This window comes from Pelophylax lessonae (genome assembly GCF_965119305.1).
Source record: "Pelophylax lessonae genome assembly, chromosome: 3".
NCBI classification, from domain to species: domain Eukaryota; kingdom Metazoa; phylum Chordata; class Amphibia; order Anura; family Ranidae; genus Pelophylax; species Pelophylax lessonae.
In genome coordinates this window covers 363,208,980-363,235,388 of record NC_138770.1, presented here as the reverse complement: position 1 = coordinate 363,235,388, position 26,409 = coordinate 363,208,980, and the positions used below count along the sequence as shown (strand labels likewise).

The following is a 26,409-nucleotide window of genomic DNA, read 5'->3' as shown; positions in this document are numbered from 1 at the left end:
AAATCAGTGTTTAATGGATTGTCCAAACTTTCTTTGCAGACCCCCACATGCTTGATGGGCGAATTCTCCCCATGGTTAGTATCAGAGAAGGTTTTTGCCTGGACTAATGAAGTCTGATTGGAATAGATGGGCTGTGAGTTGAGTATTAGGTGGGATGAATGAGCAGAGCAGGGTTCCAGACTTGGGGACATGACAAGCTCAGACCTTCCTCAGACCTAATTTGGAAGTAGGTCCGGCTCTGCTCTAATGATGGCACTGTGATTGGTCCGATGTACATGTGATTGACACATGTAACGGCTCCTCCCTGTCCTGTAGCTTTATTGTCACTAATGAAGCAAGTTCTTCCCGGCCCTCTCCTATCCAAGTGCTGACAGTCCCAGGCTACAAATTTCAATTACCAGCAATAATTTGTGTCCGGCGTTCTGCAAGCCTTGTCAGTGTGTCCTGGCCCGCCGGACGAGTCACAGCTTGGAGTATAGAGGAGGAGGAGGAGGAGGAGGGAGACAAGGGAGAGGAAGCCTTCACATCCCACTGTGGAGGGACTGAACATTCCCGGGACTTCTACAGGACTGGATTACACCTAATGCCGGCTTAGAGACTGAAATCTGTTCCGGACATACATGGCAGACAAGAGGAGGTCACCTTGTACCATGAGCCTCAAGGCACACGCCTTCTCCGTAGAGGCTCTCATCGGGGCTGAGAAGGAGAAGAGGAAGAAGAAGAGGAAGCTGGAGGATGGCCATGGCGACCGGAGCTCTGCAGAGGGATCTGAACTTCTCTCCGGCCAACAATCCGCGGTCACCGACCTGGAACACTCTGTGTGCGGGATACTGGGAGCCTGTGAGTGCACCATCACTTTCTAATACATGTACCCCCAACATACATGTGCCCTACTACTCTCTGATAGATCTACCCCCCTTCTAGAGTAGATGTACCCCCATAGATGTACCCTACTTCTCTCTGATAGATCTACCCCCCCTTCTAGAGTAGATGTACCCCCATATATGTACCCTACTTCTCTCTGATAGATCTACCCCACCTTTCTATAGTAGATGTACCCCCCTTATCGATGTACCCTACTTCTCTTTGATAGATCTACCCCCTTTCTATAGTAGATGTAACCCCCTTATAGATGTACCCTACTTCTCTCTGATAGATCTACCCCACCTTTCTATAGTAGATATACTCCCATAGATGTACCCTACTTCTCTCTGATAGATCTACCCCCTTTCTATAATAGATGTAACCCTCTTATAGATGTACCCTACTTCTCTCTGATAGATCTACCCCACCTTTCTATAGTAGATGTACCCCCCTTATCGATGTACCCTACTTCTCTTTGATAGATCTACCCCCTTTCTATAGTAGATGTAACCCCCTTATAGATGTACCCTACTTCTCTCTGATAGATCTACCCCACCTTTCTATAGTAGATATACTCCCATAGATGTACCCTACTTCTCTCTGATAGATCTACCCCCTTTCTATAATAGATGTAACCCCCTTATAGATGTACCCTACTTCTCTCTGATAGATCTACCCCACCTTTCTAGAGTAGATATACCCCCATAGATGTATCCTACTTCTCTCTGATAGATCTACCCCACCTTTCTATAGTAGATGTACCCCCCTAATAGATGTACCCTACTTCTCTCTGATAGATCTACCCCACCTTTCTATAGTAGATGTACCCCCCTAATAGATGTACCCTACTTCTCTCTGATAGATATACCCCACCTTTCTATATGTACTTTCTATATTTCTAGATGTACTCCCACAGATGTACCCTACTTCTCTCTGATACATCTACCCCTTTCTATAGTAGATAAACCCCCCTAATAGATGTACCCTACTTCTCTCTGATAGATCCACCCCCTTTCTATAGTAGATGAACCCCCCTAATAGATGTACCCTACTTCTTTAGGATAGATCTACCCCCCCCTTTCCATAATAGATATACCCCCATTGATGTACCCTACTTATCTCTGTTAACTTTACCCCCTTTCTATAGTAGATGTTTCCCCTCATAGATGTACACTACTTCCCTATGATAGATTTACCCCCCTTTCTATAGTACATGCCCCCCCCCCCCATAAGTGTACCCTACTTCTGTCTGATAGATTCACCCACTTTCTATAATGGGTTCACCCTTCTCAAAAACTGCGCACCACCTTTCTGTATAACAGATGTATCCCTTTTCTATACTAGTCTATAAGAGATTCACCCCTTCTCTATAATAGCTGCACCACCTTTCTCTATAATAGATGTACCCCTTCTCTATAATAAATTCACCCCTGCTCTCTAATACCCGCACCATCTGTCTCTTTAATAGATGTACCCCTTCCCTGTAATAGATCAACCCCCTTTTCTATGATATCCGTGCTACCATTCTCTATAATAGATGTACCCCTTTTCTCTAATAGAAGAGTTGCCTTCTCTATAATAGCTTTACCACCTTTTCCTATAATAGCTGTATCTCCTGCTCTGTAATAAATGTATTCTCTTCTTTATACCCCATGATGTACCCCTTCTCGATATTAGATGACCCCCCTTCTTTATACTAGATAAACCCTTTCTCCATAATAGACGAACCTCTTCTTTATAATAGATTAACCCCTTTCTCTATGATCCATGTGCTCCAATAAATGTACTCCCCTTCTCTAAAATAGATGAACCCCCTTGCCTTTAACAAGATGCACCCCTTGCCTATAAAATATGTACCTCATTTCTGTATAATCCATGTATTCCATTAAATTTACCGCTTTCTCTATAGCCTACTTATAATGACTGTACCCCCCCCCCCCCCAATTACCTATAGTAAATGTACCTTCCTTCTCTAACAGATATACTCCATTGTATGTAATACTTCATTAGCACACTGCTACAGGAAACACACTGGCTAGGGCAAAATGACTACTTTCTCCTCACTAACCAGAAAACTGTACTTCGTTCCCCTCACTTTGGAAAAAAAGTAATATCTATCTATCTATCTATCTATCTATCTATCTATCTATCTATCTATCTATAAAAAAATCTTTGTATTTCGATATATATATATATATATATATATATATATATATATATATATATATATATATATATATATATATATATATATCGAAATACAAAGATTTATATAGATATATATGTACATATATATATATATATATATATATATATATATATATATATTCATATTTCTCACACATTTTTCACAATGCAGAATTCAATTACTAAATGTAAGAAAATATATTTATACACTAATAAATACAGACATAAGGGTTTATTTATCAAGGTTTTTACCCAAGATTCACACACTTTTCAGAACATAGAATTCCCTTAGAAAATATGTGAATTTTGGGTAGAAACCTTAATAAATAAATCCTGATGTCTGTATCTATATGTATGTAAATATGTTTATTAATAGCTCTATCTCTGTGTATATATATATCATTGCCCTAACGTCAACTTTGCTGATGAGTTTTACCTACAAGGCGTCATTAATAAAGTATTTTTTTCCTAATTCTAGCATATTTTCTCCAGCATAATTAAACCACTAAATATATGCACTAGGTTAGAAAAGTCCTCACTTGGGTTACATTTAAACCAATACATACACCGAATCACAGGCCCATAATGTTCTGCAACTTTTAGGATTTAAATTAGCATTTCCCCCGAGATAAAAATATAAATATTTATTATGTTGTAATTGTCAGTGAACATGGATACATTTTCCGACGTTTTTAAAGTGAGGATTGTTAGATTTATATTGTTGTGATCATATTCTCCTTATTTATTTGGCATCCTGCAAGGATTATCAGGACAAAGTTACAAAATGTCTGTTGTGTGATGTGATTGGTACAGAACGATGTGTACCGATAGCTGATGGATCTCGTATCTGCCTACACCTCTGAGCAAAACCTCTCTATAGAATGCTAGGAAGAAAAAAAACATCTAGAAAGGATCAAATATATTTAGAAAAATAGTATACATGTGTATAAATAAATATCATGCTTATGTATCTTTCTTTACAGCATCAAATACAATATTTCTGTGTGTACGTATGTAAATGTTTGTGTGTGTGTGAAAACTGATACATCTGTCTCTCACAATATGTATGTATATACATATATATATATATATATATATATATATATATATATATATATATATATATACATATATATACACACATATATTTATATATAGTTATATATATATTGTTATAGTTATATATATATTGTTATACATAGTTATATAGTTTTATAGTTTTAGTTTTATATATATATATATATATATATATATACAGTATATATATATATATATACACACGTAAAAGAGCAGTTTAACTAATTTATGGTGTAAACCTCCTTTGGTTGGATATATATATATATATATATATATATATATATATATATATATATATATATATATATATATATATATGTATATATATATATATATATATATATATATATATATATATATATATATATATATATGTATATATATATATATATATATATATATATATATATATATATATATATATATATATATATGTATGTGTATATATATATATATATAGAGAGAGGGTCACTCCTCCTCTCATTTTGTATTAAGGTGGGCTACCAATCATCCACCAAACAAAATATAAAAAAAAAACAGGTCACAATCTCCAATTAGAAAAATATCTACTTCCACGTCGAAACTTTATACAAGGTATACAATGTATCGACTGTACAGCTTCAAGCATCCCTGCTCTTCATCAAACTATATTATATATATCTATATCTCAAAAGAGGTTTTAAGGGTTGCAGCACTCCACGATATTTTATCACAAAAATGAAACAAATGTGCAGAAGTGTTTCAAAACTGTCCCTGAAATACTTTAGTATATTTATTTATTTTGGTACTAAAATATTGTGGAGTGCTCTATGGATCTTCTTTTGATAAATATCATATCTGCATAGGACAGCCTGGTTGCAAGACATGGGTGATTGAGGTGGTCCATTGGGTCCAGGTGCGGTACACCCCCTGTGTTCATATATATATATATATATATATATATATATATATATATATATACATTTTTTCCAATTTATTTCTTTATTTTATTTTAGTTTAGTTTTTTTTTTTTTTTTTTTTGCATATTGCTGTTGCTCCCATGGAGTTTTATATTTATTTCTCAGAAGCATGTTTTTGACGTCATATTGTAATATAGTGTAGCGGTTCTAATGTATAACTATATAGCTGTATAGAAATAGATGTATAGTTCTGCTCGGTGTAGTTATAGTAGATCCTAGACGGTGTAGGATGTCCCTGACTCCCGACCCTTGTGTACTCCCAGCAGCTCCCAGTGAGGACTCATATGGTGGAGTGAAGGCAGCAGCTGGCTCTTGCAGTCCCCCCCTGACGTCCCCCGTGGTGCCGGCCCCGGTGGGTTCCTCTTCCTCGGTGATTCGTGTTGATCTGCAGGGAGCAGAGTTATGGAAACGCTTCCATGAGATCGGAACAGAGATGATCATCACCAAGGCCGGGAGGTGAGAGATCTCTTCAATCTCCAGAGCTCAGGCGATGGAGGTCACTTTCCAGGTTTCCAATCCTCAGTGGAAATGTTGAAGGCGATGTAAGGAATGCTGTGAAGTAGCTTGGTGTAAATGTACATGAGCCAGAGAGCAGCCTAGCCTAAGGCTATCCATCATCATGCTGGATGTAAGGTGATTGCCAGGGGGCCAGTGACATCCTCCTAGACATGTCTTGGCTCCCTGCTTCGTGCTAGAGGCCAGCTATTTCACTTAGAATATTTCCATCATGATGTATTTGTTGGATAAACACCATGTACTGTTAATCACCTCTGCCATTACCTAGACTTCAGCCTGCCCCAAAACCTGGATTTCTCACACAGTTAAGGGATATTCACCTGGAGCTGAGGCCATGAGGCCAGCATGTCTGCCAGTAGTAGAAAATAAATAAGACCAAGGATAAAAGGGGAACCCTGAAGCTGATATATGAACCCAAAAGGTGTGATTTGCACATAGTAACTATTTAGACTGCATCTCTCATTTTTTTACAATGTATTGGTTGCTTTAGGCAACCACTTTTCCCTCTACTAATTATACTGTGTTCCCTAGAACAAACGTCCCTCCAGGCTCACCTGCCCCATGCCTATCTAATATAATGCATGTGTTTCTACTATGTAGGGTCTCAAAATTTAGGCCTCTTTCACACGGGCGTTCCGTATGTCCGTTTTTTATCCCATCCGTTTGCGGATGAAAAACGGACATAATGTATTTCTATGTAAATACGGATGTCAGCGGATGACCATCCGCTGACATCCGTTTTGCGTCCGTTCCGTTCAGTTCCGTTTTTTTGAACGGAAGAGAACCCTATTTTTTCTTCCGTTTAAAATACGTAACGGACACAAAAACGGATGTCAGTGGTGTCATCCGCTGACATCTGTATTTACATAGACATACATTATGTCCGTTTATCATCCGCAAACAGATGGGATGATAAACGGACATACGGAACGGACACTCCAATGTGTCATCCGTGTCCGCAAAAAAAAAAAAAAAAGTCACTGATCGGAGGAGAAAAACTGAACGCCCGTGTGAAAGGACCCTTAGAGTTAGGACTGCAGATAATACAAGGGTGTCGTGAAATGGCTCTGCAGCTTACGCATGTATTTGCAAATGTGTGCAAAGGAAACTCCTGTTTTTAATACATTCTGTTAGACAGGATAATTTGGTTGGTTGCAGACTGGTCGGTAAGTTGAGCTGGGAATTTTCTTTGGTTTTGTTTGACATACTATGCTCCCTAGCCTACAGGTTCATTCCCAGGTTTACAAGTATATGAAGGCTAGTCTGGGTTGTGTGATAACAGTGCTAACAGTGTGTCAAACAAATGTTGGCTTAGGTCAAGATATGAGCTTACTTCTGATTTAGGAACTGCTTAGGACAGATTGACTTGAGTCTCTGACTCAATGATTCTGCTAAGGAACACATCCACGTAGATTTCCTTCCTAGCACTGATGTCACCACTCTCACTCTGATCATCAAACAAATGCTGATCTTACAGATGTTTACTATAAGCGTTTTGCCTCACTCCCCAAGGAGATCGGACATCTAGATTTACATATTTGAAAGATATCAGTATAGGGTCCCAACACCTAAATTGAAACTTACAGCATGATGAAGTGACTACAGATGGCAAGTCTATTTTATCAGCCCTTAACATGGAGCTGAGTCTGTGTAGTGCTCATTAGAGCGAGATCCATGAATTCCGTCTTCTTCAGAAAAGACATGGTTCAAAGACAGATGTACAAGGAAACCTGGATATTATACAAGGAACTCAGCTTATTAAAGATTGCAAAAACATATTTGATTAAATCCATGTGTTACAGGCTACATTTCAGTGCCTCTATAGCAGTGATCTAAATGCTGTTCCAATCGGCACAATGCAGCATTTGTCCAGTGAATTTTCAGCCAAAGGCTGTGTGTTTTACAGGTGCACAGACTAAGAAAATATGAAGACATTTTCTTGGCTGTTAGTACCTCTGTAGAGGGTCTGCCATACACCGGGGGCTCTAACTGGACACAGAGTCTTCATAAATCTTCTCAGAATCCACTGGAGATTACACATGTCTGGAGGGCTGATGTTTGCTGCATCCTCAGCAATCTGGATATGGAGGGTTTAGAATATATTAGCCAGCTTGTTACTGGGACTACATCATCAGGAAAGGGGCAATGTGCCAAAAGGCCAACACAACCAATCGGAAATTTTGCTTCAATATATTGATTTCACTCACTCATAAGAGGTGGCATTTGATTGATTTCTAAGAGGCTAATCAAACAAACAGGGAGGAAAATCTATTGGTTGTCAAATTGGTTGTCTATGACAACCAATCAGATTTCACCTGTGCATGTGTGAAAAATAAATCAGGGATTGTATGTTTTAGGCATGAACTTTAATTTGGTGCTCATTTTTCTCTTGTTTTGATGAATTAATCATTAGGCCTTAAGCATTATTTTTATTCTTTACACTTTTTCATTAAATGTCTTCATACATAACCATACCAAATAATACTCCCTCAATCTGAATGGTTGTTTAATGGCAGCCTAGACAGATTGAGTTCATTTCCCCCCTAGGAATCACTTTTAGTCTGGAAAGAGATTTTAAGAGTTGATTTTGGAAACAAAAATCACATAGCAGAGTATTTTAAGTTATTTCATAACCTGTGCATTAACATAAAGACAGATGTTTTGCATGCTTTTAAGATAGAGCTGTATAACATTTAAATACCATTTCTGTAAATCTCTATTACAGGCGGATGTTTCCAGCTATGAGAGTGAAGATCTCTGGGCTAGATCCACATCAACAATACTATATAGCCATGGATATAGTGCCTGTGGACAATAAAAGATATCGGTAAATATGCAACTAATATGCATGTGTACATGTGCTGTAAACTTTGAACTGAATCTGCTTTGGAAGAAGCTTGCTGAGGGTATTTAGGGATGTAGGGATGTGTGTGTTACATATGATGATTGCTGCATGAGAATGCCTATATGTGTATATGCAACATCTGCTGTTTAGTAGTGATGTGAAACATTATTATTTTGGTCTCTAAGGATCTAATTCAGCGTACAGATTTATATGATTTAATTATACGTATGTGAATTATAATTATTTATGGCCCGTCTAATCCCCATGCTTAGAGTTGTGTCAGGAATATTGATTGTACTGCTTAAATGACCACGCTCTATTTGTAACTTTTTTTTTGCAATACAGCATGAAAGCCTAAAGTGGAAGTTCAAATTGTGTCAGTCAGCAGCTGTTCCTTTATCTGTATATATCTATACATATCTATATATCTATATATGTTTGATGATGTGTGTTTATATCCAGTCTTACTTTTCATGTCTGCGGTTGCCAACTGATGTTTAAAATCATTTTGCTTTTAATCTTTAAGGTCATTGATTTGTGTTTATATCAATTTAATTTTAATGTTTGAGGTTGCAGATCTGCCTATATATTAATTTTAATATTTTGCAGCTGCATATTTGCTTTATACAAGTTGGGATTTTGATGATGGTGTGACATATATTGTCTTTCCATGTGGCAACTTCACCACAAATTTTATAATTTATTTCTATGTAAATTCCCTAGAAGTTTACTGGGTGAGCGTCAATCCCTTCATAAAGCAGCTCTAATGTGAGATCCTAATTAAAAAAGAATAATAAAAAAGAAAAACATCTATTTGTCTGCTTGTCTGGGTTTATTTCTGAATAACTTTTACAGCTGCTGCACATAGTGGCTGATATACTAAATAATCTTAGGACCATCCAACTTTTAGGTATCCTATCAGGTTGAGGGAAGTGTCATCAATTGATTTATTTGATTATTATATTGTGATTTTAATTTATTTCCTCTTATCCTGATTAGGTGTTTAAAAGGAATGCAGGTTGGCTGCTACAAAAATGCTTTTCTGAATCATCCCCTTGATTTAACTTGTCTAACTTGTCCATTTGAAATGTACTCTTTGGCAGTGCAGTTATGGTTGGATTTGTACAAATATAGCTATAGAATGGTTTCTGTATATATCATTCAGAATCAGGACAATGTAATTGCTTGCAAAGTATGTGAGTGCTTAGAGTAATTGCTGTTTTTCAGTGGTAAACTGTTATATGGTGTACATGGAATAGCATATTCCTAAGTGGCATGGACATAAATTACAAACATGAAATACAGCAGCATAACATTTGTATTTGTGATGGAATAACAGTGTCGCATTTGTATCAGAACTAGTCTCTTGTCACCGGGAGTGCAGTTCAGTGTTTTATACATATGCGTTTATACATATCTGCAAAACATATTATGCGCTCCACTGGGAATATTAGGGAGTATAGTACAGTTTTCCATACATATATTTATTAACTGTTATTTGTTTCTACTTTAACAGACACACGTATTTTATGGGTGGATTTTACATCATAATTTCTGTTAGTACAATGCTCTTTAACCTACGTAGTCATTTAAAAATTTAACTACCTGCTTTTATGTTATCCATGGCATTCACATTTTATGAATGATGAATGCCAAGATTTATTTTACCATTTGAATTTTCTTGAGAAGATTATTTTTGTTACCCTATTTAACATTGGTACCTGGTTACAGTAAACTGCCATCATTATTATGTATCTAGGTTTACAAAATATATGATTTTTGAAAAATATTTATGCTTTATAAAAAGAGTTCTTTCTGTAATGCATTGTGATACTAAAGGTCTACCAATTGACACAACTGAATGCAGGTGAATCTGTCAAATAGGAAGGTCTCAGTTTAGAACAGCAGACTCCACTAATGCTGATAAATAGTGTTTACCTATTAAATTCATGCTATCCATACTGATTAAACAGTTGTGGAAAAATCAGGAATTTTAGTTTAAATCTGTCTCTCCATTGCAAATACCTAAAAAGAAACTGCATTTGGCTATACACCGTGCTGTGCATGGCTGCTGCTGCAATTAATAAGTATGGCTGTGTCCAAAGTGTAATTTGTAGCACATTCTGGCATTAGTTCAGATGTTGATAGACTTATTAAAAACATATTAGGGTTGATTTACTAAAGGAGTAGAGACTGTGCAAAGGGAATGTTCACTATGAAGTGAATATTTAAAATCATAGTAAATAAGATACATCTCTGTTCAAAATAAATACCCAATTGTGTGCAAGAATAAAAATAAAAACAGGATTTTTGCTTGCACATGTTTGGATTAAGTAAAAACACTTACATGTTAAATGTCCTTGCACAATAATCAAAGTCAACATAGAATCACCTTTTTTCTACCAGCTATCACTTTGTAAGTGATTATGCTCTCCACTACCTTAGTAAAGCAACCCCATTATTTTTTAAGTGAATTAGCGCATGTCTAAGTATGATTTCTTCTATTTAATTTAGATTCTCTCTGGGGGAAGTTGAAAAAGTGTTTAGCCCAATGGCTGTTTCAGATTAGTGAACCTTTAGTCAATAACCACTTAGCACCTTAGAGGCTATTTACCAAACCTGGAGGGTGCAAAATCTGGTGCAGCTCTGCATAGAAACCAATAAACTTCCAGGTTTTACTGTCAAAGCCTAATTAAACAAACGGAAGTTAAAAGCTGATTGGCTATCATGCCAGCTGCACCAGATTCTGAGTGCACCAGTTTTAGTAAATCAACCCCACATTGTTCTTTGTACTAAGGAATCTGAAATGTGCTACAATTTTTGCATCACTAGAAAGTGCTTTAGTGCAGTGTTTCTCAACTCCGGTCCTCGGGGCACACTAACAGGCCAGATTTTAAGTATTACCATGGGGAGATGCAGACTAGAATACTGCAATCACTGAGCAGCAAATGATATCTCCTGTGATGTATTTCAGTTTTCTTGCAAACCTGGCCTGTTGGTGTGCCCTGAGGACCGGAGTTGAGAAACACTGCTTTAGTGTAAATTAGATTTAGAAAATATATATATGTACATATGGGAGAGTTCGAGCAGTTAATTAAAATACCTAATTTAGGATCATGTGGGTTTACTCCTACTTTTGAAAGTAATTCTGTCAATTTATAAAATATATGCAAAGTAACAATACTGGTAAAGTGTAGGTAGGAGTCTATATTCAGATCAGATTCTTTGTACCTGGAAAGAACCTTTGATCCTAAGTTCTAGGTCTACACAGGGCCTCCATTTCTACACATATGCAAGTTGACACTAAACCCCTCACTCATGATATTTACAGTCCAGTGCCAGAACCTTTGTGTGGGATTATACTATGCTGAATGGAAGTTGAGGAACTATGTACAGTCTGGGCCTAGGAACCACAGCCATTCCCAGTCACTTGGGAAATGATACCTCCTTTACCATTTATTTCTTGAATTTACATCAGGGGGCATTGCTTTTTTTTCTAACACTTCTTTAGGATATGTGTGTTTTTATTTGCTATTTACATTTTATTTGTGAATAAGTAACAAGGAATACCACCTATCCCTTACTCATTCAAATAGGAAGGAAGATGGATATCTGGGTGCTCCCTCATTAAACTAGGAAGGAAGATAGATATCTGTGTGCTCCCTTATTCTAAAGGAAGCTTCAAAACTCCAATGGGTCCCCCCACAGACCCCCACATACATTTTGGGGGACAGGGTGTGGGAATAAAGACCCTTGTCCCAATCAGATGGGAACAAGGTACCTTGCAGCGGAGGAAGATTTACCACTCCCTTGCAAGATTTCTTTCAAATGTTGGGGGCATGTGGTCTAGTATGGTTCAAAGATGGGGGGTTTATACTCACTGCCCTCTCTTTCCTGAAAACCCAAGCTACATAAATAGATAACAGTATTTCTAAAATGTTTAGGGGGATTCCACACCATTATTTTTTCTCATAGAGACAGTCCACATTGTTTATAATAAGGTAAAATGTCCCTTTAAGAAACATGCATGGGGTCCCCCTGGAAATTCAAAAATTCTTATCCAGGCATGAAGTTTAGGTGACCAGGAAAGGGGGGGGGGCAGTGAGCATGTGCCCCATGTTTTCTCCTGAACCATAGGAACCATACCAGCCTGAGGAAGGAGATGGGGGGGGGGTGATGACAAAGCCCTCTCCCTTGTTTCCATGTTGATGTGGGCAGGAGCCTCATGCCCACATTACTTAATGGAATCTTATTGGAATCTGGAAGCCTCTTTTAGAATAAGAGAGTCTCCAGATATTCACTTATCTCCCTAGGTAAAGTAAGGAATGAGTAAGGAGTGCATAGTAAGCTCTGCTACTCTTTCACAAAAAATGTAAGTAGTAACAGCATCCACACCATGAAAAAGTCCTTTACTAGAAAAAAAAACATGATGTCTAACATCATATCTAATGATGTAAATCCAAAATCAGTTAGATCATTCAGCCAACATGATGACCCATCTATAATTCCTGTTGCAAATGCTAGTGATTCTCGAATGTAAAGACAGGAAGCGATCTCAGGTGATGTCATTGACCAAATGTGGTCACCCAAGATCCATGGCGTGTTTGTTTTTCAAACAAGCCGGCAGAGATCTTTCATGTGGAGATGGTAGTGCTACAACTGTTAAGTGATGGATTTGTTGACTAAAAAAAGGTTTGTTGATAAATACTGGCTGGCGAGAATCTGTCATTAAGCAGTGGTAGTACTACTGTGCCTAAATTACATATCCCTCGCTACTGTTTCTAAAAAAAAAAAAATGCCACTTTTAAAGGCGTACAGCCTTCTAATCTACAACATCAAGTTCAGGTTTAAAATCAATTTATGGGAAGAGCAAAACAAACACGCTTTTAGTGGGACCCCCCTACACTGCAAGGGTTAAAGGTTTGTTACAGCTACAGGGTTATGGAAGAGACTGTGTTACTTACCTTCTCCTCACTCCAGCAGACTCCCTCAATACACTTGATTCCCTCCAGCCACCTCTCTAAGTTGCTCTAGGCCTCCGTTGCAAGCTGACCCCCCCTACATACAATGCCATGCTCATAGCTCTACATTGCTCGTGCTGACACCTAGGGGTTGATTTACTAAAACTGTTGAGTGCAAAATTTGGTGCAGCTCTGCATAGAAACCAATTAGCTTCCAGGTTTTTTTTTTCCTCAAAGATTATTTGAATTACAATGCGCAACTGCACCAGATTTTGCACTCTCTACTTTTAGTAAATCACCCCCTGAGGGACTGTCCATATTCTAAAGCTTTAAAGAGAAGAGAACAGTACTGGAGCCTACCAAAACAGAAAGTCAAGTAAATAATAATACCCTTTGTTTTACCAATTTGAATTAATGAGCCATTAAGCCTTAGAGTGCTTTAAAGCAATTAAAAGAATGTTGTTTAGTTGATTTGTGTATTTTCATTGCATTAGTAACTTTCCTCCTTGGTAGTACCCATATCCTTTTTTAGCAAAATGCTTGCAAGTTGGCCTTGAGAAAGGCCAGAAAAAACAACAACATGCTGCTCTTTAGACTTCAGTGGGGATTGCTGCTATGATCTGATTTAGCAGATTTTTTACTGGGATCGCCAAACCTCTTGCAAATCAAACTTTGCTTGATTTGCTTATCCCTATATGTTGCCTTAGTTCACTTATACATACAATATCACAGTTATATTAAGTTGTTGAGTGTCTATGTACTATTCAAATAAAATATTAATTGTAAATTTAGCCACTATATATATTGATATGTAGCTCCTAGACCAAGCATAATCCCAATAATTTCTGACCTAGGGATGAGTGGCTTAATTATTTCAAAATTAGTTGACTCCAATGTGCTTTAATGAAAATTTCCCAAACTAAATTCCCTGTTCCTGAACGGGACAAAACTGACAATACTTCTTAGGAGAAAATATGAAGAAATGCGTTAGAATCAGTTTGAAGCTTTGCTGACTATGCATCTGTCAGCTGATTTTCTGGGAAAAATTATAAAACAGTAATGATTCCAGGGCCATCAAGAGGAACCAACGGGGGCGACTGAAATTCTGTGAAGGTTTCACCCACTGGAAAGGTAAGTATAAAGGTTTTATTTTACAGGGTGACTTTACTATAAATATTTCTTACAGGGGGTCTCTTTAACCACCTCAGTGCCAGCATGTTTCACTCTCTTTAATACCAGGCGTTTTGCCAGTTTTCAGCTCTGTCATATTATAAATAAAAAAATACTCTAGAATACAATGGTGTAGCCAAATAAATTTGTATCATTTAAACGACATAGATTTTTTGGGCAGTATATAATAGCCATTGGATTCTTCTTTTTTTTTTTACTAAAAAGGGAAATAAAAGATCAATACATTTGAAAATAAAAACTGTTTCCCTTACTTTTTGTTATAAATTAAAATGCCAGGAGAGTAAAAAAAAAAAAAATGTTATTTGAAAAGTAGACACCCCAAGGTTATCTGAACTTTCACATCATTTTTTGGAAATGGAGAAACATGGCAGTATAGAGGATGTTAATAAAATGGACCTTGGTAATGGTGCACTAGATACAATGCAGTTCATATACAGAGTAATAAGGAGGTAAAGAGGTTACACGTCACATACAGTGGGTGGATGGAGATGAAGGAGTTAATGTACAGAGGTGCAGGAAATGTGTGATGAGGGATAATATACTGGTCAGATTACAGACAGGATGGGACTGACATATACTGTAGAGGAGAGAATGACATTAGAAGGATTGATGGTAATACTGTTGGCACTGATACTGAATTGCACTGGTGCTGGCTGGTGGTCAGAAGGCACACTAATCCCAAACACCAGCCAGTAAAGGTGAACATACATGGACAGAAATGTGGCTGGTTAAACAGGAACCAGACAGGTTCCTATCCATGTATGGCCACTGTAGTTGCCGGTCTACCAATCAACTTCTGTTCAAACACCCTGTTGGAAAATGTCCCCTCAGTCAGTGCTGCAGGCTATAGACTGCAGCGCTGATCTGTGTATTCTGACCGAGGGGAAGTCTTCCCACTGTCAGCATACAACGACAAAGCAGGGAGGGTTCCCTAATCCACCACAGATGTGTGGAAATGAGGAATTGGGTCAGATTTTTTATCATTTAGGTGTGACTTGGCTGCTAACAAGAACCATTCTTTACATTCTGTGATTCTTTTAGGCACACACAGCAGTGCAGTTCCTGAAGGATGCACTGATATGTCCTTGCAGAACATTAGGGGAGTGAATTGGCTGTTTATATACAGTACAGTGGCAGGTTCAAAAGGGGTTAAAGAGGCTGTGACACAGGGCCAATGTACTTCTGTATAAAACAAGAGATTAAAGCTGACATTATCTGACACTTAGGCAACATATCATAAAGGTCATGAAAGCTGTTATTCTTCAGCTACCCTTCTAGTGACATCGCTGCCCTAGCCCTGTGTGCCTTCTAGGGTTAAAAGCAACTTTAAGTAGGCGTTTTGACACAGAAATGTGGCTTATTTTCTGGTATGGAATACAGATTTTCCACTTCTGCTTACTTGGAAATCGTATCAATTAATAAAGTAAAAAAATGAAATTCTCATTGCTTTAATCTGCTCTATATCATATGTGACATATATCCTTAAGTTAGAAGAAACTGTTTACAGTAAACCCCCGCTCCATCGCGGTTCAGTTTTTGCGGTCCCGGTATATTGCGGGTTTTTTTGTAATGTTATTTTACTATATAAATCATTAAAAATGAAATATTTTTGTGTTTTCCATAGCTCTTGCTATGTCTCTCAGTATCTTTTATGTGTTTAAATGAGTTTCTATTATTTTAAAAGTGTGTTTAAAGACCTTAAAATGCTTTTACACGTACAGTGACAGTAAAAAAAACATGCCTACAATGCATTTTAATAGGGTTTTTCTATTTCGCGGATTTTCACTTTTCGCGGCTGGGTCCGGAACGTAACCCCCGCAATGGAGGGGGGTTTACTGTATTGGTGATGACGCAATGCTAGAAGTTAATGCATCCATAGTGAATTCATAATAAAGTAGACTTTCCAAAATAACTTTTTTTTCAGATAGTTGAATAAATGCTTAATTATGTAAATTGTTTGTGCATTACTAAATTACTGTATCCTTTTTTACAGTTACGTTTACCACAGTTCAAAGTGGATGGTTGCAGGCAACGCAGACTCTCCAGTACCCCCACGTGTTTATATCCATCCAGACTCTCCAGCCTCTGGCGAGACATGGATGAGACAAGTCATTAGTTTTGATAAACTAAAACTTACCAATAATGAGCTAGATGATCAAGGACATGTAAGTATTAGCAATAACAAAATATCTTAATATACTAGTTGTGTGTATGTGATCATTCCACTCTATGCTCTCTTCTATATTAAGGTTTTGTTCATACTTGTGAAGTTCATTTCATTCCATATACTGCATCCTAACTACATATGAGAATGGGACCATTTTATTCCTGGTTGATTTAGGATCTAGGTGGGGGCACTTCAGCAGCACTCTGTAGACTTAAACATGCAGCTTTTTTTGGATAAGCCTTACATGCAGCGCCATGACAGGATACCTTCACTGCATTCAATATTCAGTTTGAAAATTGCAAGTCTTTCTGAAATGCAGATTCAAAGGAGTCCTAAATCATTAGTCCCCTCTGAACCTATATCTTAGTTTTAGGCGACTGCTGGTGAATTTTTATGTTAGGGATGGGATGTTTTTTTCTGCAACAGATTTTATGGCAGATATTACCTAGTAGCTTCTTATTTATGTTCTTGACTTCAGCACCAAGATCTTTGCATGTGGGTTTCAGGTCTACTCACTAGCCTTGACATCTATCTGTGGAGGTTTACTTTGTCTCCATAATTATTTTCTCCATAATTAATTTGCTAAAACTTCCATGGGTATTAAGAATCTTGATTTAGCAAGACAGAGCTGGGAACTTAGATTCAGAAATATCAGTTCTGGAAGGCTAAGAGGTACAGGAAGACAATTCAGAGTGAATAAATCCTTTAATGGTGTTATTCATTAGAAAAACTACATTTTTAAACAAGAACATGTGAATTAAATTATTATATGTGAAATTCTCTAATATGAATTTTAGAAAAGGAAGAAATATTGTAGGACTTTGGAATCAATAACATTTTTAGGAAAATATACATAAACTTTTTAATGCTTAATGGGCTTTGAAAATTAATCCAAGATGTATTTACTAAATTTGCCAACAAGAGAACCAATTGACATCTGCTAGCAATCCAAGATGAGAGTTTGTAGTTTTATAGTTTTGCTTGGAATTATTATCTTTTTAAATAATGCCTAGATACAGTCTTGTCCTTAAATAGTAACGGAAATAAATCAGCTAATTTTAGTTGTGTCAGATTCAAAAGGAGAAGAATATTAGCCTTGTTTAGCTGTGCGTATACAATAAAGCGCAAGAGTGAAATTATTAATACAGACAAGCTTCTTTTAAAATTTCCATCTGTCATCTTTTCAGATGTATATCTGAAGAGATGGCAGATAGCAATTGTAAATGTTCTTTCTGTCCCCTACCTCCCCATTAATTTATAAGTGAACCAAGGACCGAAATTGTGAAGGAGTCATTTATTCATACCATTTTTTTTTTATTTATTACATATTTATTTATAAAGCACCAACAATTTACACAACACTTTATTGTACCATTCACATCAGCTCCTTACCTTCAGGAGCTTACCATCCAAGATCCCTATCTCACATATGCATTTATGCATATCCTAAGGCCTGAATAGACATGAGCCAATTCACCTACCTTAATGTCTTTGGAGTGTAGGAGGAAGCCAGAGTACCTTTAAGAAACACACACAAGCACAGGCAGAACATGCAAACTCCATGCAGGCGATGTCCTGGTTGGAAGTTATATGCTGCAAGGAAAGTGCTAATTACTAGGCCACTGTGCATTTTCCCTTAATCTGTGTTCCTTGTCAATGACAACAGGGAAAATTCAGGAACATCCCATGCATGCTTCTAATTCCCTTTTTCATTTTTTGATGCTATTATCTGAATTTCTGTTAAAGGGTGGCTACGTTCATTTTCCATAGTCACACTGTATGTAGGAATGTAGCCAACCTCTCTTGTTATGATCCAAGAATAAATATAGACTATATGATGTGAGTGTAAAACGATAGTTTCGGGAGCTCACAGAGGCAGAAAAACACAGTAAAGAACAATTTAATGAAAAATAGGTTACAGGGTTATTAAGTAAAGGATGTGTATGGATCATTTTGGAGAATAAGGATATTGTTTTTTGTCAGTTTAATAAATAAAAAAATAGCTCAACATTAGGGGCAATATGTATCTTTTTGTAACGTCAAAAAATAATATACTCTGAGTTAATCATATATTGACCACAGCAAGAAGTCAGTCTATCATATTAACATTTTATTCCTCAGTCTAGCTATGAATCTCTTGAGTCAGTTTTTTGTCAAAGTTTCTATAATAATATACTGACCTATTGGCAATATTTCCCCTATGGGTCAACTCTAGAAGTATTATCCAATGTGATTGGGCGCACCATTTCACGCTAAGTCTTCCAAACTTATGCCTTTGTTTTTATTAATCCAGGGAGAAAGACGTAAATTCTACCTTCTAGCACCATACTTACAGGTCCATTGATAATTGTGAACTTCTCCTTCCAGTGATTCTTTTGCCTTGAATAGAGTTAATTATTAGTTAAAATGATTTTAATGACAAAACTTTTTTTTTTTTACCATAATGCAATCTGTGTATTAAGGTAAAGAAAACCTTCATCTGTCTGTGCATCCCCCCCCCCCCCGCCTCAAACACTTGTCTTATACTGCTGTTAATCAAATCCTGTGACGAGTGAGCATGGGGCAGGGCCGAGCCACACTGTTTGTGTCAATAGATGCACACAGAGTGGCTCGGTAGGGAGCATGCAGGTGGACTTCCATAGAAAGCAGCTTCCTGTGGGGGCCCACCAAGAAGAGGAGGGGCCAGAAATGCCGGTGGGGGACCTGAGAAGAGGAGGTTGGACCACTCTGTGCAATGCCATTGCACAGAGCAGGTAAGTATACCACATTTATTTTTTTAGTACAAAAAAACCTTTACAATCACTTTTAGACACCACATTGTGTTATAAACTGTTGCTATGCACATGCCTGTGCCCACAATAGTTGCCTCTCCTACCTTAAGAACCACATTGTGTTATAAACTGTTGCTATGCACATGCCTGTGCCCAAAATAGTTGCCCCTCCTACCTTGAAAAATGGACTGCCACGTGTATCATTCTGTATAAGTGACTACACCTAATTTGCACCTCCAAAGGCACAGCAATGAGTGTTTGAAGAATAACAGATAACTGGCAATAAGGCGTATTTGAGCAGTAGTTGGCTTGGTACAAAACATCTTCTATATACCAATAATCAAGTTTAAGAGTCAAAGTTCCTTGCATAATAATGCTTGATTTTTGATTAACTTGAGTGTATCTCTTACTTTAAATGAAAAATTCCAAGACGATTATAACACTTTAATGTGACAACATTTTTAGTTCTTCAAAGCCACCACTGCTGTTTATATTTATTTTTATATTAAATTCTTTTCATGTATAATAGTACCTATGGGGGACTGCTGTTGATGAACTGATGGACTGTGATTGCACATTCAGTAGGAAACTAGCATTCAACTTTATGGGTGAAACATGTCAATACAATTTCTGATATCAGTTGAAGCTGAGCTCTAGGCACTGGCTTTTATGTCATTTTTGGCAGGGAAGCCGGAGCTGCTGCTACTAATTGTCGGGGACTTTATTTGTTGGTTGAATTCACTTTTGGACAGACATCCAATCCCGCAGGCCTCTGCCATCTTAAGGGGCACTCCCCTGATGAGGCTGATGCAAGAAGTAGGGTGGATAGATGTATGAAGGATTAAGAACCCCCTAGATAAACAGTTCTCCTGCTTTTCCAAAACTCATGGTTCCTTATCCAGAATTGACCTGGCCGTTGGTAATTTGGGTGTGCTTCCGTCTGTCTCTGAGGTCCTATATAAGCTGAGATGTGTTTCAGATCACTCCCATATGGTGATACGGCTTATAACCTCTCCACCCACCAAACTATCTAAGGCACCCTGGAATTTCATTGGCTGAAATTAATTCCATCCCACACAGGGATGGAGCGGAGTATACTTGAGTTTTTTGAACGACAGGACCCTACTGACACCCCTCTCTTCCAATGGGATGCATTTAAGGCATTTCTGAGAGGTATCCTTATTGCTGAAATAACTAAAATTAAACGTGCCTCACCTGGATTGAGGGGGGAGTTGGAGCTCCAAGTGCAGACTCTGGAACAGAAATATGTACAGGATCCCACAGACTCCGCACAGGAGAATTGGCTATTTGCTCAATCTGCATATAAGCACTTATTGCCCTCCTCAGCGGAGGAAAAAGTGTTATTTTTAAGACAAGAGTTCTTTGAGGAAGGGGAGTGCACGGGCCGCCTGTTTGCCAAAATTGCTAATTCACATAACCGTTTGCCCACTATAGGAGCGATTAACTCCCAATCTGGCCGCTTAGTGCAGTCCCCGGACCAAGTGTTGCAGGAGTTGGCATTATTTTATGAGCACTTAAATCTACCTACCACAAGGTACTCTCCCTTAAACTGCAGGGGTATTTAAATGGGATATTCTTTCCTACACTTACCTCGAAAGCAAGAAGGGAGCTGGACTTCCCACTTACCATAGAGGAATTGCAAGCAGCTGTTGCCACATTTCCTAACTATAAAGCACCAGTGGAAGATACAAACAGTATGTGGAAGTGCTACTACCAAAACTGCTGAAGGTCTTTAATGCAGCAAGGGAACATGAAATCTTACCCCTTTCTATGTCTAAAGCCAGAATCATTCTACTCTTGAAAACTGGTAAGGATCCAATAGACCTAAGCTCTTATAGGCCTATATCATTGCTACAGAGTGATATCAAACTATTAGCTAAGGTATTGGAGCTCAGACTGAATGGGGTAATCACTTCCATTAGATATGCCTATCAAGCTGGCTTTATGCCAAATAAATCAACTGCAATCAATTTGAGGCAGTTGTTCCTAAACATGCCATCTCAGGTGGACAATGTGAGTCACAGGGCTTTGTTATCACTGGACGCTGTGAAAGCTTTTGTTAGCATAGAGTGGCCATTCTTATGGGAAGTTCTAAAGAGACTTGGAGAGGTATATATCGCATGGGTAAGGCAGTTGTATAGCCACCCACAAGCAGCCATTAGGGCATCAGGCAAACTATCCCGCACCTTTAACTCGGGGAGGCACAAGACAGGGGTACCCGTTGTCGCCCCTGCTTCTTGCTCTAGCAATCTAACCCTTGGCAATCAAGATTAGAGACAACACGGACATCACTGGTTTCTTCTATGGTGTTAGGCAGGAAAAAGTGATGCTAAATGCAGACAACACGGTGATACTGTTGGGAACACAGATAGATCTTTGAGAGAAACTATGGCCCCAACACTGAACTTGGGAACATTTCAGAACTCAAAGTCAATTGGTCCAAGTCAGACCTGGTGCGGATTTATTAAATAGGTACAAATCAGGGGAACCCAGATAACCCTATCCCAACTACCTCTTCCTTTAAATATTTATAGGTACAAGTTACACCTAATTTTATGGACTAGAGCCGGTTTAATATATCTCCGTTATTCCAACGATTTAGTGCTCGTATTAAAGTATGGATTTCCCTCCATCTATCTGTTGCTGGGAAAGTAAATTTAATCAAAATGATCCTTATGCCCCAATTACTTTACTTCCTCCCTAACTCCCGACGATGATCCCTTTAAAAACATTTAGAATTGTAAACTCAATATTTTGCACTCTAATTTGGAAAAGTCAGACTCCTAAAATAAAACTCAAGTATCTACAGCATCCTAAGGATGATGGTGGATGGGCTTCACCTAACCTCTGGCTTTAATATTTATCAGCCCAATTGCAACACCTTATTGGACAATGCAAGGGGAAGGTGAGCAAGCTTCATCTACTCGCGATTTTTCACACTATGTGATTCTGCACATGGTACATTCGGAATCTCTCCCTCTGGCCTTGGAAGCTTAGGCATTGGCTAAACCATATAAATTATACCCCACATATAACCTCATTCAGAAAGTATTGAATAAAGCTAAATATCTTCAGGGGGTGACAAGATTCACGGAATATAGCCCTATTTGGTTAAATGAGAACTACCTGGAGTTTAGAAAAATGTATGGACAAATGGACTTTGTTGGTTTCATGACAGGACAATATGTCATAAAAAGTATTTTTTATTATGAAACTGAAACTTAGCTTCATAATAAAAAATACTTTTTATGACATATTGTCCTGTCATGGTGCCAACAAAGTCAAATTTGTCCATACTTTTTTCTAAACAATACTGATTAGGACGAGGCACAGAATTACCCCAGTGTCCACAGTGTCATCCTGTGGTGACACTAACTAATTTATATCAACTACCTGGAGTTAGCTAAGCTACAACAGGGTGCTAAATGGAAGAAATATGGAGTGACATATCTTAGCCAAATCTTTAGAAATGGAATAATGCTACCTTTTAAAGAGCTGAAGGGGACATTTAATCTACCAGACTCCATGCTCTTTTATTACATGCAGTTGAGACATGCGGTGATAGCGCAGGGAAGATTTTCGGTGAGGATTAAATCCCAGACGCCTCTTTTTACACTAATTAGAGAAGCAGATGCAATGCTACCACAATCTGTCCTGAAAAAAAACATTCTTTGAACGTAAGGGAGATGTGGCAGAGGGACATTGGGCAGCTTACAGGAGACCAATCAGAGGAAGTTCTACAAACAAGGGCAACAAGCTCATTAAATGTGATGCAGAGACCCAGCTATACATTGTCATGAGGGTATACCTCACACCCCAGAGATTGCATGTTATGGGCTTATTACCAACTCTAAAATGCACCAGGTGTAAGCGAGACCATGGAGATCTAATACACCTCCAAGTCCACCAAGTTCCTTACCCACGGATCCCAAGCCTTCCTTACTTAGCATATTGGATGCATTTGGTTGGGAGAATTACACTAGAGAGGTGATTGTGAGAACCCTGTTCTTGGCACGAAAGCCTATAATGGTGCACTGGAAGTCTGAAAATCCTCCTACAGTAAAGGAATGGATCAGGGCAGTGGGCAATACTATAAGGATATAAAAGCTTGTTTACCAACACAGGGGATGCTCAAGAAAGTATGAAAAGTTATGGGCTCTGTGGCTGAACGTCCCTGGGGTTGGTCAGGTGGATCTAGTTTTGGAAAGGCTGTTAGGATTGAGTTTTGTTTAATATCCAATTTTGGTGATTTACATATAAAACAGTAATATGTTTGGGGTCATGTTTGTAAACTTAAGGCAAAGATCTCGCATGTACATGCATATATAATGTGAATTAGTGCTGTTCAAGTTGTGTCTGTACACTTTTTACGAAACAAACAGCTTGGCTACGTTGTAATGGCTTAATGTTAACAAAGCTTTTTCTTGATAAAAAAAAAGATAAGAAGCAGAGCTCGAGGCAGATATAAATAAACAATTTCACCCAGTTGTTAAAAAGTAAATCCTTAATGTTTTTTAAATACACCTGGCATAAGTTAGGTGTATAAAAAAATAAGGTGCAGCACTTTAAGCCAATCAGAGTTTACATTGCATACTGCTGCCAGTCTAGCACTGGGAGCTTGTGACAGGCACAAATAGCAGGATGGGTATCTTATCAATATGTTGTATGGTTCTTGTTGAATCACAGGCTTGGAAGTAAGGTGGTGACCAAGCTGGTGACAGATACTTTGGCAGGTAGAACAGGTCATATACAAGTATTTCAGCAAAATATTTAATGGTTTGCCTGGAGTTCCCTCTTTTCGCTAGACAGCTATTGTAGATGGAGCAAAGAAAATCTTAGTAAAGGTCTTTGTGAAACTGTGGGTTTGATTTACTAAAGTAGTAGAGGTTGTTCACTTAGCAAAGAAAATCTTCGTAAAGGCAAGCTATGATGGTTTGGGGTCACTTTTTAAATTTGTTTTAATGCTTCACTTGGTAAAATGATATGCTTTTTCTTATTGCACATATCTGTTTTAGTTCAGCTGACTCTTGAATGCATTCAATTAAATGTATATTCAGATATTTCAAAGCATAAGTACTTCAAGCTTCCAAAGGAGACACAATTTTGGGAGTGGAGCAATGGAAACCAATGCTTTTTCTGACAGTTATAATAAGGACAGCCTCAACTAATGATCGAACCACGCACAGATTAGATTGTGGATGAGAATTGCATAGGGTTCTTTTAATGCTGGCTGTAACAATGGAAATATTGTTTCTTTTGGCCTCAAATTATGGTTTGGTAAAAGACTATTTTTAAAGGATTTGCAGAGGGATTGTTCTGTAATGTAAGGGAAGAAATATTTTTACAAGCTGGAAATACGACTATTTATTTTGTAAGAGAGAGTGCATGTATGTGTATGTGGGTTCTTAGTGGGTCATCTGGGGTTTCCAGTTGCCTATTTTTCTAGAGTAGTTCAAGATTTCAGAAAAAAAACAAAGTTAAGTTGGGAATTTTTTCCTAAATGCAGATTAACTGTTATCTGATTTCAAGTATTTGACACAGATAGCAGGTTTATTAAAGTTGCAAATAGTGCTGAACTATAAATACATGGTAAATCAACCTTCAAGATGGTGGTAAAACAGGGTGTTTCCATAGTATATAGTATACAGCAGATAGACTGTATTTTCTGTTGTGGCCCAATTTGTTAGTATTCAAGACCGACATTGTCCAAACTAATTTTTAAAACTGATTTGATTTATTGTATCTTGTTTAAAGGTCTACTCAAACAAAACTCTGGGGTTTTCTTGATGCAGACTGTTGTTAAAATTGTTTAGATTGTCCTCAAATTATGGTTTGGAAAACACTTTGAAAGACTATTTTTAGAAGATTTAGAAGGAATTGTTCTGCAATGTAAGAAGAAATATTTTACAAGCTCGATATACAACTTGTTATTTTCTAAAAGAGAGTGCATGTATTTGTGTGTAAATGTTCTTTAGTGGGTCATCTAGGGTTTCTAGTTTAGTGTTTCTCAACTCCAGTCCTCAGGATCCACTAACAGGCCAAATTTTAAGTATTACCTTGGGGAGATGCAGACTAGAATACTGCAATCACTGAGCAGCAAATGATATCACCTGTGATGTATTTCGTTTTTCTTGCAAACCTAGCCTGTTAGTGTGCCCTGAGGACCGGAGTTGAGAAACACTGTCTAGTTGTCTAATCTTCTGGAATAGTTCAAGATTTCAGAATGCATATCAATGGTATGATTAGCATCTAGTATATGGAGCAGATAGAGCCAGTGCTTTATGCTGGGGTGTTTATTTCTTAATGTTGTCTGACTAAAGTGGTTCTAAAGGCAATTTTTAAAATAAAAAAGAGGTTATACTTTGTGCTTTGGCAAATTATATTGCACAGTGCAGTCCCTTATCTCTTCTTTGGTGCCCCCCCGCTGGTGTTCTCCTCTCCTTCTTTTTATTAGTGCATCCATAGAAAACCCTGTGCTATGGGGGCACCTGTGTGGGTGTGCTCTCGAGTCAGGCTGTGTGACACACACACACAGCACAACTCGGCCACGACCCCGCTCTCTCCCCACAGCAATTGACTGACAGCAGCAGGAGCCTATGGTTCCCACTGGTCCCAGAGTCTCCTGTAAGGCCAAGAAAAGATAAGTGGTTAGTGGGGTAAATAGTTAGTGGGCTGTTTTTTTTTTTTTTTTTACATTTAAAAGGTTTTTATTCATTTTAGTATTAAGAACATCATCATTGTGACAATATGACGTTATCTGAAATCTAAAACAGGCATCCAAAACAAGAGTCCTAGGTTGGATACCCAAAACCATAAACGAGTGAAAGATATATGTATCTTTTGCACTGCA

The 26,409-nt window shown here is 37.8% G+C and overlaps 1 protein-coding gene across 4 annotated transcripts in view; it reads left to right on the top strand.

Moving 5' to 3' along the window:
* The first annotated feature begins 334 nt into the window (after window positions 1–334).
* TBX18 (T-box transcription factor 18) overlaps window positions 335–26,409 on the top strand; it is a 60,670-nt gene continuing 34,595 nt past the window's right edge. For 2 of the 4 annotated variants that reach the window (XM_082249675.1, XM_082249673.1), the window contains exons 1-4: window positions 335–840; window positions 5,354–5,543; window positions 8,329–8,430; window positions 16,594–16,765. In XM_082249675.1, coding sequence (XP_082105801.1) covers window positions 621–840; window positions 5,354–5,543; window positions 8,329–8,430; window positions 16,594–16,765 — 684 coding nt within the window. In that variant the 5' untranslated portion in view covers window positions 335–620. Of the gene's footprint in view, window positions 841–5,350; window positions 5,544–8,328; window positions 8,431–16,593; window positions 16,766–26,409 lie in introns of all 4 variants that reach the window. The other 2 variants (XM_082249674.1, XM_082249672.1) reach the window with 1 other exon arrangement.